The 12,528-nt window shown below is 57.0% G+C and overlaps 1 protein-coding gene across 8 annotated transcripts in view; it reads left to right on the top strand.

Moving 5' to 3' along the window:
• The window catches only part of SHANK3 (SH3 and multiple ankyrin repeat domains 3), a 708,141-nt gene that overhangs the window by 372,756 nt on the left and 322,857 nt on the right, over positions 1 to 12,528 (top strand). For all 8 annotated transcript variants that reach the window (XR_012898753.1, XR_012898754.1, XM_075914851.1 and 5 more), the window contains one exon: positions 10,983 to 11,322. Coding sequence is in view for 6 of the 8 variants with exons in the window: in XM_075914851.1 (XP_075770966.1) it covers positions 10,983 to 11,322 (340 nt within the window). In the remaining 2 variants the exon portion in view is untranslated. The remainder of the gene's footprint in view (positions 1 to 10,982; positions 11,323 to 12,528) is intronic.

Below are 12,528 nucleotides of genomic sequence, written 5' to 3'. Positions count from 1 at the left end.
TCATTTGCATCTTGCCGGGCGCCGCCATTTTTAAATGTCCACTAGTGCGGACTCCGTGCCGCGCAGCTACACGCGGCACGGACTAGGTAGTTCGGACTAGGCTTCCTATTCCGAACTACTGTTACTCCTCGTGAAGCCTAGTCCGAACTACCTAGTCCGTGCCGCGTGTAGCCGCGCGGCACGGAGTCCGCACTAGCGGACATTTAAAAATGGCGGCGCCCGGCAAGATGCAAATGAAGCCCGGGAAATTCAAATCCCGGGCTTCATTTGCAACTCCGGTTGCCTACATTACCACCCAAGTTCGAACTAGGGTGGTAGTGCAGACATTCCCTAAGGTGCCACAGGACTTCTCGTTGTTTATACAGATGTAACTGAGACCAAAATCTGGTTTCCGGTCTTAGACGTCTGTAAAATGCCATATGGCACTCACATAAACTCATATTTGGGCCGGATTGTCTGCTGCATCCAAGCCCTGCCGAGTGCAGTAGAACAGGCGGCTATCCGGGAGGTCTTCCAGACCCCAGATCATTCTCCTGACTCTGTGCTGAGCTCTCTCCAGTTTTAAAACACCCTTATTAAGATATGGGCACCAGACCCGGATGCACTGCTCTGTAATGGTCTCACTAGTGCCATGGATAAAGCTGACCCCACCTGTGAGGGAGTGAAGAGAGGAGAGCCTGTGAGTACAGGAGTTAAACAAAGCCTTTCGGCCCAGCTAGTGCCGCCCTGCTTCACCGGTATCCAGCACCAGTAAGAAGGGTCCAGGCCCTTCAGCAATGTGCCCCTCCATCATCACAGCCCCTCTTACCAACCTCCTCCAGAACGAGAGTCCAAACCAAATCTAGTGGACAAAGCTTGCGAGGAAGCTTTCCAAGCCCTAACGGCCCAGCTCCATCGATAACACACCCGGTGCAGCCCTGACTTCTCAAGGGAGGTCTTGCTCAAATGCCTGCCTCCGCGCGTGCCCAGGGCTTCTTCTCTCCCAGGTGTGACGCCGACCAAATATGCAAATGAAATCTGTCCAGTCCACCAAAAGTTTGTGAATGGATTTGCTGGTCTGTGCTAGAAAAAGCCCCAGAGCCCCCAGTGCCAGCCCTAACCCTAGAGCCCTCCACTACCTCCCAGCACCAGCCTCTGACCCCTGAGCCCCCTGCACACAGCCCCCGCAATGCTAGCCCTCCCCTCAGGGCCCCAAATGCCTGTGTCAGCACCCGCCCCTTAACGCTCTCCCCACCAAACCCTCCCATATCAGCCTCCTCTTTCCAGAGCCCCCTCATTACTTGCCCTGCCCCCACTGTCAGCTCTCCACCCCGGATGCCCCAGTGCCCCCCAGTGTCAGCTCCCCACCTCTTAAAAACTTCCACCCATCAGAGCTCCCCAGTGCCAGCCCCCCCAGCATTCCCCAGCACTAGCCCTGCCTGCGGAGCCTCCGACGCCTGCCCCGCCCCCTCACCTCGCCCTGCACTGCCTACATTGTGGCTGCTCTAAGGCTGCCATGCCAGGCTCCACGCAGCCCTCCCACCGTGCAGCAGATGCTCTTCCGCCCCTGCCTGGCGCCGGCTGGCTGAGCGGGGGGGCAGGACACGCCTCCCCCAACAGCTGCGGTGGCAGGGGAGGCGCTGGGCGATGTGTCCCATCCCTGGCCCCCAAAGCCGCTGTGGCCCAGCAGCCAGCAGTTCGCGGCCTGGCTGTCGGGAACCGCTGCGCTACCGTTCGCACCGGCAGGGAGGAGGAGAGCGCCCCGAACTCAGCCAGGAAGGTGCCAAGGGGCCTGCAGGTTTCTGTTCTGGAAATTCACCTTCTTCCTGGGAGCGGAGGGTGCCGACTGACCGAAGCTGAGTCAGCGCTGTGATCTCTGACACCTTGAAGTGGAATTCCGAAGCCCGTGACTAGAACCAGAGAATTAAGGGCATCGAGTTGCTATGGCAACTGGGAGGTTTTTACAGGAGCTTGAAAGTTACCTGTTCTGAACACACAAGGTCCTTCAGCCAGCAGAGCTGAGTGACTGGTGCTGAGGCGCAGCCAGCGATGCTCCGGCCAGGAGTGCAGGTGGAAAGGAGCCATGAGGCCTCGGGAGAGGCAGGACAAGAGACCTCCCTCCCCGGTCCGAGAACATGCCACCTTCAGCGCTTACTCTCTGCCTTTTGGCACATGATATGTGTTCGTTGCTATGGAAATAGTGACATGAGGAGGGATGGAGCCTAGGGGTGGGCAGGCTCACATGCCGGACTCAGAGCACAGGTGATCTCACGCGTGTGAACTGACGGCTTTACACACTCGCTACCGACTTCTACATGAGTGAGAGGTGAGCTGAGCAGGGTCAGCCCTCGACTGCCCCTACAACTCTGCACAACCCGCCAGTGGGGTTTTAAAGGAACTAAACTGTGTTTGCACTGACTGAAAACACTTCTCCTGCCCTAGGACTGTCTGCCCCCTTCTTTGGGTGCACGTTGGGTTTGTCCAGGACACAGGGAATAGCATGCACACAGACAGAGTGCCCTCCCTGTGTGCCTCGCTGGGGTCCATGGAGCAGTTAGCTCTGAGCAGAGAGCCGGGTGCTCTCGAAGAGTAGCTGGGGTGCCAAGCAGCATGCCTGCTGGGCCTTCCCTCTGTGCATTGTAGGAGCCGTGGCAGACGCTGGGTGCATCAAATGTTTTAAAAAATCCCATGATCTGTCTGTCTCCACACTGAGCTCACTTGGGGGGCGGGACTAGTGCCATTTTCCATTTGTCTTTGGCCAGCATGGTCCCACCATGCCCCGGGCCTCTATGCTGCCAACCCAGAATTCACAGAGCTGCTTGTGAGGCATTTCCGCACGGAATGAATTTGGCTCAGGTCTTTGCTTGCTGCTCCAGCAGGCAGAGGATACGGAGGCGGCAGCAGCTAGCGGGTCTTCAGCCGTAGTGGAACAGGGACATGAGAGAGGAAGGACAGGGATACACTTGGCAACTGATCCAGAGGGGAGACGTGTTAAAACAATGAATGGCCCTGCAGCACCTAGAGACTAACAACACGTCAATGGGCACAGCCCACCTCTTCAGAGGGATGGAGTGAAGGGGTCCAGGGTACACATAAATAGCAGCGCGAGAGAGGGGCTGGGGAGGGAAGGAGAAGGAAATAGTGGGGAGCAATCTTGTCAGCGAGAGTGCCCGTGCTGCGTGAGGCCAAGTGCCCGGTGCTGGGCTTCTGATGTCATCAGGATGTGGAATCGAGTGGCCCATCCAGGCCAGTCTTTGTTCAGCCCTCGATTCCAAGTGTCAGCCTTGTAAATGAAACCAACAGCTGTGGAGGGCCCAGTCCTGGAGCAAGTTCACTGCATGCAGCCCCATGTTTGGGCTTGGGAAACCAGCGTGGGCTGGTGGAAAAGGATTGTTCTGCAGACCTCAGGTGACCAGCAATGGTGAGCGCGTTCCAGGAGGATGGCAGCATTCCCGGAGATTCTGTGTTGCACAGACCCAGGAGCTGCACAGCCGCGTAACATGCAGCAGTGCCCTGAGGTGGGGCGGAGTGGCTGCCCACTGACCCAGAGTGGGAGGGGCTCCTTGCTGAGCCCCACGGGGCTACATGCGCCTACCCGTGGACAGGGAGGTCAGTACTGCCTTTTGGCAGCTGGCCAGTTCCAAGTCCTGCCAGACCAAAGCTCACCAATTCGGCGTGGGAAGATCAGCTGGTGTGGCCAATGCTATGCCGGTGTGTGATTCTGTGGAAAAGCTACTGCCGGCCGAGTTAGAAGGCTCCATAGTGTTCAGCAGCTAGTGACCACTTTGCTGTCCTGGGTTCCCAAAATATATAGGGGTGAACGGTGGGACCCCTGTGCTTGTTTGTTGTGCATTGGGGCAATGGATGTGAAACACTGTCACATCCCTGCTGCCCATCAGGTCCCTACATTAGTGCAAACGCAGGTATTTTCTGTGGGAAATGAACTGCTACGTTCTCAGGAATGAAACTGTAAAGGGCTTTATTCTTACACAATCTATTAATTAACAAACAGGGACGACTCTGCAACTGAAACAACTGCTCTTAATTACGAAACAATGTGTTACAACCGGCCTATTGTCTGGCTCCAAAAGAACCCTTTAATTAACCCGGAGTGGAACAAAGCAGCCAAGTGCAACAGTGCGGGGAGCAACAGAAGCGCTGGCGGCGGCGCAGGCGCATGCATTGGCTCTGCAGCGCGGGGCTTTGACGCCAAGTGTCGATGCTCCCAGGTACCAGGAGCGACAGAGGGCTCAGGAGAGCAGGCGTCTCAGGCGCTACGATCTCGGCTGGGCTCTGGGAGGAGGAGCTTTTGTGCCCATTAGCTTGTCGCTGTCCAGGGCTGCATAGCATGGCGAGCTGCTGCCTTTCAGGGCTGCGCTGCCCGTTGCCCAGCAGAGCCGCTTGCTACAACAGGGCATCTTGGCTTTCTATTGCCCCTGGGTCTGCATCTCCCTGTCCTGTGGGCTTGGTAATAGCCCTTTGCCACTGCCAGGATCTCCCTCAAAAGCGTGTCAGAGCCCCTGCCAGCCCTCGACGCTGCCCCCGCGGGCCCACGGTTTTGTTCTCCTTTGGGTCTGTGAGGATTTTGTCACCAGTTTCCATGTTCTCCCCTCAGACGTGCCAGCTGTTCCCATGTTGATAAGGGCCGTGCTGGAGGGTGTGGCATGTGCAGGTGCCAGAAATGGGGGGACGGACCTTAACAAAACCGGCATGTGGGTGTCGTCATGCTCTAGGGAGGCTGTGAGGACACTTTTTACAGCATCTCCGGCTTTCCCTCACAGAGATTTTTCCCACCCTGGGTGAGCCTCTCAGATGGTGAATGATGCATGTTCTGGGTCTTAGCTGTGCGGTAGATACTGCTCTGCATGGCTGGAGCGTCAGGGAGGCCCGGGCAAGGGGAAGGGTGGGGAGGGATGGGTTGGGATTTGAGTTCCCCTCTCTGAGGATGTTGTTGGGCATTGAGTTCCTCATCTGGCTTTGCAGTTGTGTTGTACCTTGGAAGTGCCCATGGTGCTGATGGCATTAGCCGGGGGAACCTGGGAGAGAGATGGCTAGTAACCCTCTCTGCATTCCTTTAGGCTAACCTGAGCCGGACAACGTCACAAGACAAGTGACGGGGCAGACACTGACCTTCTTCACAATCACATACACAGTTGTCGGAGGGTACGTCTACACTAGTCCCCTAGATCGATCAAGGGAGGCTAATGAGGGCGACCGAAATTGCAAATCAAGCCCGAGATTTAAATATCCTGGGATTTAAATATCCTTGATTTGCATGTTCCCGGTGGGTCGCCAATTTTAGAAATTGACTAGCCCGAAGTAACTGCCCACGTCTACATGCGGCAGTGAAACGGGATTCCTTCCGATTTAAATCCCTAACTCGAATTAGCTGGCATTCCTCCTGCAATGAGGTTTAACGGGTAGTTCGAAATAGGGCTTTATTTCGAACGCCCGTTTCACTGCTGCATGTAGACGCAGGCAATTATTCCAGGCGTGTCAATTTCAAAAAATGGTGCCTGGCCGGGAAGATGCAAATCAAGAGTGGGATATTTAAATCCCGGGCTTGATTTGCAATTCCGAATGCCTCCATTTGCAGCCCTATTCCGAAATAGGCTGCAAGTGTAGACATACCCTAACTCTTCTAGTTGTTAGTTCTGTGGATAGTTTGTTGACAGTTGTCACTAAGAAGGCGTTAAGTAGTGTTAGTGGGTTAGAGTCCCAATGGGCACTTAGCCCTGGGACAAGCGATGCCCAGACACCTGGGTTTGAAGCCTTGTCCTCCCTGCACTAAGCCTTTTCTCATTAGTGGCCCTTAAAGTGCCCAGAGGAGTCGCACACGACGGGCAATTGTTGTATTTGCAAGAACTTGCTTCTTAGAATTCAAAAGGAGCATGATATTCACCGAATGGCCCTTCTCAGGGAGGTTGTGCATCTCTCCCCACTCTGGCTCTGTGCTCAGCTCCTGGGCCTCCGTGCGCCAAGCACTGCTCCCCAAGAGCGGCTCAAGACTCGAGACTCCCCTACCCAAGAGTGGCTCAAGAAGTGAGAAAGGTCAAGTGGTGCTGGGCAAAGGACGCAGCTCCAGGCCACCTGCCCTCTCTGGAACCTCAACGGGGTGTCTGTCCAGTCGGATCCTCCAGGCCTCTGAGGAGCAGCAGGGGAGTCAGCATCTGAGGCTCTCTTAGTGGCCAGGAATCAGCAAGCTTTCCTGGTACTGTACATTACCTTGGACCTAGCTGAGGCTCCCGCTGGGGATAAACCAGCCATCAGACCTCCCCGAAGGGCAGTGAAACTCCACTGGTCCTTGGAGCAGAGGCTGCGTTCCCCAGCTCCACAGCCAAGATCCCCGACTCCGCAGCCTCGGTCTCCCGTTAGGTGACTCTGCACGGATCACCCGTGGGGCCAGTCGGCCTCCTGCCAGCCCACCCCTCGCTATAGATATGCCTCGCTGCATGGTTCCCCTCCATTGCTGGTGCGGCACTGGCCTCCGGTCCTCCTGTTCGAGGCCTTGGCCTCCTTGGCAGGGCTCCCCTAGGAGACGGGCAGAGACCACGGGTTTTAGTTGTTGCCGCCCCTCTATCTTCCATTCACCAGCTCCGCCTGACTGGGCAAACCAGAGGCACTCGTTTTAAGGGTGACATCCTACTCAATTTCCTGGCTCCACCTCATTCTTTCCTCAACCCCTATGCCCTTGCCATTCGGTCTGGTCACCAGCAGCCTTAGACTGAGCCCTCAGGGTGCTCAGCATTGTGTCTGCAATTTTCAGCTACCCTTCTCCATCCCTTGTCAGGGACTCCTCTCAAGAGCAACTCCGCCCTCAGGAAGTGGAGAGCACAGCTGGGAGTGGTGGAGGAGACCCCTTGGGAATGAGGTGGGAAAGGGTTCTACTCCCGCTACTTCCTAGCCCTTGAAAGCAAAAGGGGGCATAAGACCCTGAACCTGTGAAGCCTAACAAATCTCTCAAGAAGTGGAAGTTTCTCATGTTCCCTGTGGCCTCCCTCATCTGCTCCCTGGATCCTGGTGTGCCACCTTCTGCTTGAAGGATGTGTATTTTCATATCTCCATATTCTAAGGATGCAAACGGTTCCTGGCCTTGAGCTGGATCAGCACCATTTCTAAGTCGTGGCAATAATCTCTGGATTCATAGATCCCCACGAGCGTACAGGCACCCTTTAGAGAGGGTGCCGGGGAGCGGAAGCATCCTTCCCCAAGTCGTAAGAATTCATTGCTGGCTGTTCCCCTTCACCAAGGAGCTGGGGAAAGTGCAGTTTGCTGAATTTCTCACTCTGGCTGGGGAGCGCAGGGGCAGCTGAACCTGGACTTGCCCCAGCTGGGGAACATGCACCCGCCCCCTTGGCTAAGCCCGCTGGGGCTACAGTGGCCGTGGAGAGGTGCGGTGCAGTGAGAGAAGACTGGGGTAGTCAGCTGTCCCTGGGGCAGTCTGCACACTGAACCCCTCCTCCCCAGCTGCACCGCTGAGCAATGATTTCAGTTAAGGACCTGAACAATGGGGATTGTATTTTGTGGAGTGGGGAGCCAGCTTCTGGCAAAAGTAGCAACGCGTCTACTCCCTAGGTGAGTGGAAAACAAACATTGACTGAGTTCATGGCCTGAGCGACACCAGGTAAATCTTCTCAGACGTCATAAAATCACTGTTGCTTATTACAGCTGGCACCTTCCTGCACTGGGACTCTCTTGTCCGGCAACATCTGTGGTCTGGCAGGACCACGGGTGTTGCTGAATGCGAGGGCCCAGGGCTGAGAGCCTTGCAAAAGGCACGGCTGGTGGTAGCGGGGCCTGAGCCTCAGCAGACCAGCGGCGGTCGCGGGGCTGGGGGAGTGGGGAAGGGGCAGCCCGCACATGCTGGCCTGGCAGTGGGAACAGAGCTGCCGCAGCTTGACTGGCAGTAAGGCCGGGGTGCAGCAGCCCTGCAGGGGAAGCCTGTCTGGGGTGCAGCAGCTCAGCAGCCCGATCAGGGCTGTACGCACTCCGGCAGTGGGACTGGGGCCAGGGCTGCATGCTCCCGTACAGGCAGTGGGGAGGGGCAGCAGGCTGAGGGGACCTTCTCTGGTTTGCAGATTCCCTCTTCCAGATCCCAAGGGTGCTGGACCAGTAAGGTCCAACCTGGACTAAATGCAGCGCAAATACTTGTTACTGGGGAACAGCCGGGCACCTCTTCCATTGGTGAAGGGGACAGACATTTTATGAGCTTAGAGTAAGATGGATTTATCTGGGGTTCTGGTCCCGGTCCCAGTGGGCTGAGCCCCTGGGTGCTGTGGCAAGGCCCTTGGACTCTGCTGCGGGTTGTGACCCCAACTCTGAGACCGGAGGGTCTGGCTCCCCAGAGGGCAGGTAGACCGGCTCGGTGGTATTTCAGCAATTCAGGTGACAGTCTCAAGGGGATCTCAGTGACCAAACCCGTCACACTCTCTTTTTCTACTCTGCTGGGGGCTCTTATTCCTGGTGGGGGTGGTGTCTGCCCACAGTCTCTGGCATTACCTCGGAGTCACATGGTCTCCAAAGACACGGTCCAGCTGTGACCATGTCAGATTTCCCTGCCCTAGGTGGTCTCGCTGTTTCATGCAAGCGAGGACACACACTTACCTGTTCTTAAACCCTCATGCGCCAGAAGAGGAGTCCGGGTTACACTTTCTGGGTAGCAGGAGAGGGCTCGCCCGCTACACAGAAAGGACCGAGTCATTCTGTAAGTCGACAGACAGGATGAAGGGTCTTCCAGCATCCACCAGAGAACTTCGTCCTGGGTCACCACCTGTATCCACTTCTGCTTTGACCTGGCAAAAGTGCTTCTGCCATGATTGTAAACCCCCGCCCCCTCCGGACCAGCGCACAAGCCTTGGCTGCAGCCTTCCTGGCCCAAGTACCAGTTCAAGTCATCTGCAGGGTGGCTACCTGATTGTTCGTCCAGATGTTTGTCTTGTTACACACGGACTCATCAGTCCCAAATGATGCTGGCTTTAGGGGAGCAATGTTCCAAGCTGCACGACAGCGAGCTCTGACCCAGCTCTGGGGATACTGCTTGTGAATCACCTAACGTGGAATTGACATGAGCCAATACTTACCTTGTTCTTTCCTAATGGTTGGGTTTTGGCATTCGTTCCTCGCTGTCCTGCCCCTCTGCAGGAGTTTCTCCAGAAGGAACTGAGAGTGCATAAAGCCAGCAGCCCCATGAGTGCAGCACTCCAGAGGGTCGATCCAATGGATACTGCTAAGGCAAAACTCTCCAGTGAGCATGCACATGGGTGTGCACCCAGCTGGAACAGAGAGAACATGAGCAGCATGATTCAAAGAACAGCAGCTAGGGAAGGCGGGTCACCAGTTTTGTGCCGGGCATGACACCTCGGGAAGGGAAAAGGAAAGAGCGGGATCGTTCTGTCCCATCTGCAGCATGGGCCTGCCACGGCCTCTACTCGGCACCTCCACGTGCTGTGCTGCTGCCCAAGGGAGCGGCTGCTGGTTTGGAAGGTGACTGCGGGGGCTGGCTGGATAGCATGAGCCACGGGAGGGAGGGTGCCCGTGGAAAAGCGCCCAGCTCACATCCGCCTGCAATGGCTGTGGCCAACGTCACCCAGAAGAGACGATGGCGTGGCAGGGTAACGTCCTAATACCCAGTTACACCTGAAATCGTGAAGGAGTAACGAAGTAGCACGCCAAGGCTCTCTCCAGAGGACCGGCCCTAGTCTGGGAACTGGGCTTGGTTGCTGCAGAGAGACTTGGGCTTGCCACCTGTCCTGGGCAGCAGAGTCCTGCAGGAATCTGGGGAGACTGTTTCATTAGCCTCCTCCTGCTCATCCTCCATGGCCATCCCGGGGGCAGGACAGTCAGTTGGCGCCACAAGCTGCTGGGGTTCAGTGTCTGTGGGTGACGGAGCATCCAGCTCCTAGATTCAAGAGCATAGGAGGCCTACAGGGTTGCAGGTGAGAAACAGTTGCCCACAGGGCAGGGGGGACAGCTGCAGGAAGACTGTTACAGCTGTGCCCAGCGCCAGTCCATGCCGTGAATAACAGTGAGGCCTTCCCGAGCCGGCAGCTGGAGAGAGAAAGCCGGAACCTGTGATATGTGCCGAGTCCATGCGCCGTGACGCCCCGCATTGTGTGGAAACGTGCAAATCCAATCACCTGTGTAGACCATGCAGCCCGGGCCTCTGGTGCTTCTGCTGGCTCCATGTCCGTTTGCCCAGTCGCCACAGTCCTGGTAGCAGGTTTCCGTTCGCACTCCATGCACAGGCGCGGGGGTGCTGGAGGGATGGGGCTGTGGAGCGGGGCAGGAGTGGGGGACTCAGGCTGTGGTGTGTGATAAGGGAGTTGTACAGCAGTCATAGCTGTGCTCTGGTCCTGAGGCCCCTTGCTTGCTGGGAGCTGCCGTAGGATAGTAGCGGGAATGCCAGCGAGTGGGCAGTAGCTATTCAGCAGGCAGCACTAGGCCTGCCAGCTGGGGCAGGGCTGGTTGGGACCCCAGGAGGGACTCTGGATTAGCTCGTTCTTGGGCTGCAGTGGCCTGCGAAGCGCAGTGAGCTCCCCATGCCTCAGAATGAGGGAACAAAGCAGGGGCGAGAGGAGGGGGCATAGGGAGCCTGGGGGCCCGAGAGGATTCTGAACTCGATGGATTGCTCACGAGTCTGACCCAGTCTGGCAGTTCCTATCTTCCCCCAAAGGGCAGCCAGTCTCCTGCCCAGCCCGGGCAGGGAGGGGGTTGCACCAGGCCCTGCATGTCCACGTTCTTTCTGGCCAAGGTGAGATTCATTCTCCTGAACACCGATTAACAGCAACACGGCAGGTGGGGGCCTGTGCCTCCAGGAACGCCCTGGGCTGCTCAGCCCTGGGACCCAGAGCAAGAGGCCAGCCCTGGAAATAAACCGGGCCATGCATTTCTCATGGCAGCCCTCATGGGTATCGGTAGCCATGAAGGTCTGCAGGGGCAGAGTGCTGCCAAGCTCCTTGTGTGGTTGGGACCTGATGGGACTCTCTCTGCTTGGTTTCTTGCAGTGCCTTTTAGAGAAACTCCCAGCTACACCAAGAGGAGACGGCTCACGGGCGCAGGAGGCCTCTCCTCCCCCCGCTTGCTGCAGCGCTCTGCCAGCGACAACAATTTGAAAGCCGAGAGCCACCCGTCCTACTCCCCAGTGCCCTCGCTCCGCAGCCTGCCCCCGCAGCTGCTGGTGCAAATGCAGGAAGCTGCTGTAGGGGCAGGGGTCGGGGACAGCAGCCTGGTGAGCACGGGCAGCTCCCGGAGCGCTCACAGCCGCTCCCCGTCTCTGCAGCGGGTGCAGGAAGAGAAGGAGGCCGACGTGCACACGCTCAGGAGGAGCAGCCGCAGCAAGAGCAGGTAAGAGAGGGCATGGGGAGAAGGGGTGCACCCGGGAACCCCGTGCTGGAGTTGACGGGGCTGCTGGGTCAGTGTGCATGGGACGGTGCCATCGCAGCCGCAGTGAAGCTGAGATGGGATCCTGCCTGCCTCCGCAGTAGCGTTGCTGTGAGGGGGGGTGTCGGGTGTTGCTGACCTGACAAGCAGCGCAGCCACCAGACCTGGGGAGCCCCAGCTCCAGGAGCTAAGGACGGACCCTGCTGGGTCTCTGGCTGTGGGGAGCGGGGAACAGGCTGACCAGCGGAGTCTGAAGAAACAGTCTCTGAGGCTCTGCATCTTCCTAAGCGAGCTCCTGAGCGAGCAGAGCTGTCCTGGATACCAAAGTGGCACCGCACAGAGTCCGTGCAGCAAGGGCTTCCTCTCCGTCCCTCCCGCCCCCAGCCCAATCTGTCTGCATGCTCCAGAAACCATCGTTCAATTGGTTGTTGCTATGACAATGGACCATGTTTGGATGACGAAGACACCAAGGTGGCATATTGCAGACAGTCCCACATCCACTACAGCCGTGCTGACTCCCAGCAGCGTGCACTCACCCCTGCCCAGAGAGAGGGGCAGTTCCGCTGTCCTGTGGAAGCCAGCTCTGGCCTCCACCCTAGGAATGGTTCATTGTGGTGGGAATGCCGCCATCCCACTGACCAAACCGGGGAGACCTGGATGAGCTTGGGCAATATCCAGACAAACAGCCACTGCTAGGGTCACCCAGGGAAGCGGCAGACCATTGTATAGAACAGTATTCATGGGAACAATATAACACATGTTCTCCCCTACTACTTCCCAGTCATATGTTGGCCTTCCTGGGCATGATCCAGAGGCCAGACACTAACCCCTCATAGGCTGGTACAAGATCCCATTAGCTCGTGAAGATCTTGGGAATAGCAGGCACCTGAGTATCATCTGGGCACCAGAGAATACAACAGAGACTTTCATTAAGGACATAAGATAAGAACAGCCAGACAGGGCCAGGCCAATGGTCCATCTAGCTCGGTATCCTGTCTCCAGCAGTGGCCAGGTGCTTCAGAGGGAGTGACTAGAACAGGGCAGTTTTGAGTGACCCATCCCATTATAAAGTCCCAGCTTCTTGCAACTGGAAGTTTAGAAACACTCGAGAACATGGGGGTGCATCGGGGTCCATGTTGGCAAATTACCATTTATGGACCTATTATCCAT

Source organism: Pelodiscus sinensis, unplaced genomic scaffold, assembly GCF_049634645.1.
Source record: "Pelodiscus sinensis isolate JC-2024 unplaced genomic scaffold, ASM4963464v1 ctg61, whole genome shotgun sequence".
Lineage (NCBI taxonomy): Eukaryota > Metazoa > Chordata > Testudines > Trionychidae > Pelodiscus > Pelodiscus sinensis.
The sequence above is the reverse complement of the archived record's forward strand: the minus strand, read 5'-3'. Positions and strand labels throughout refer to the sequence as shown.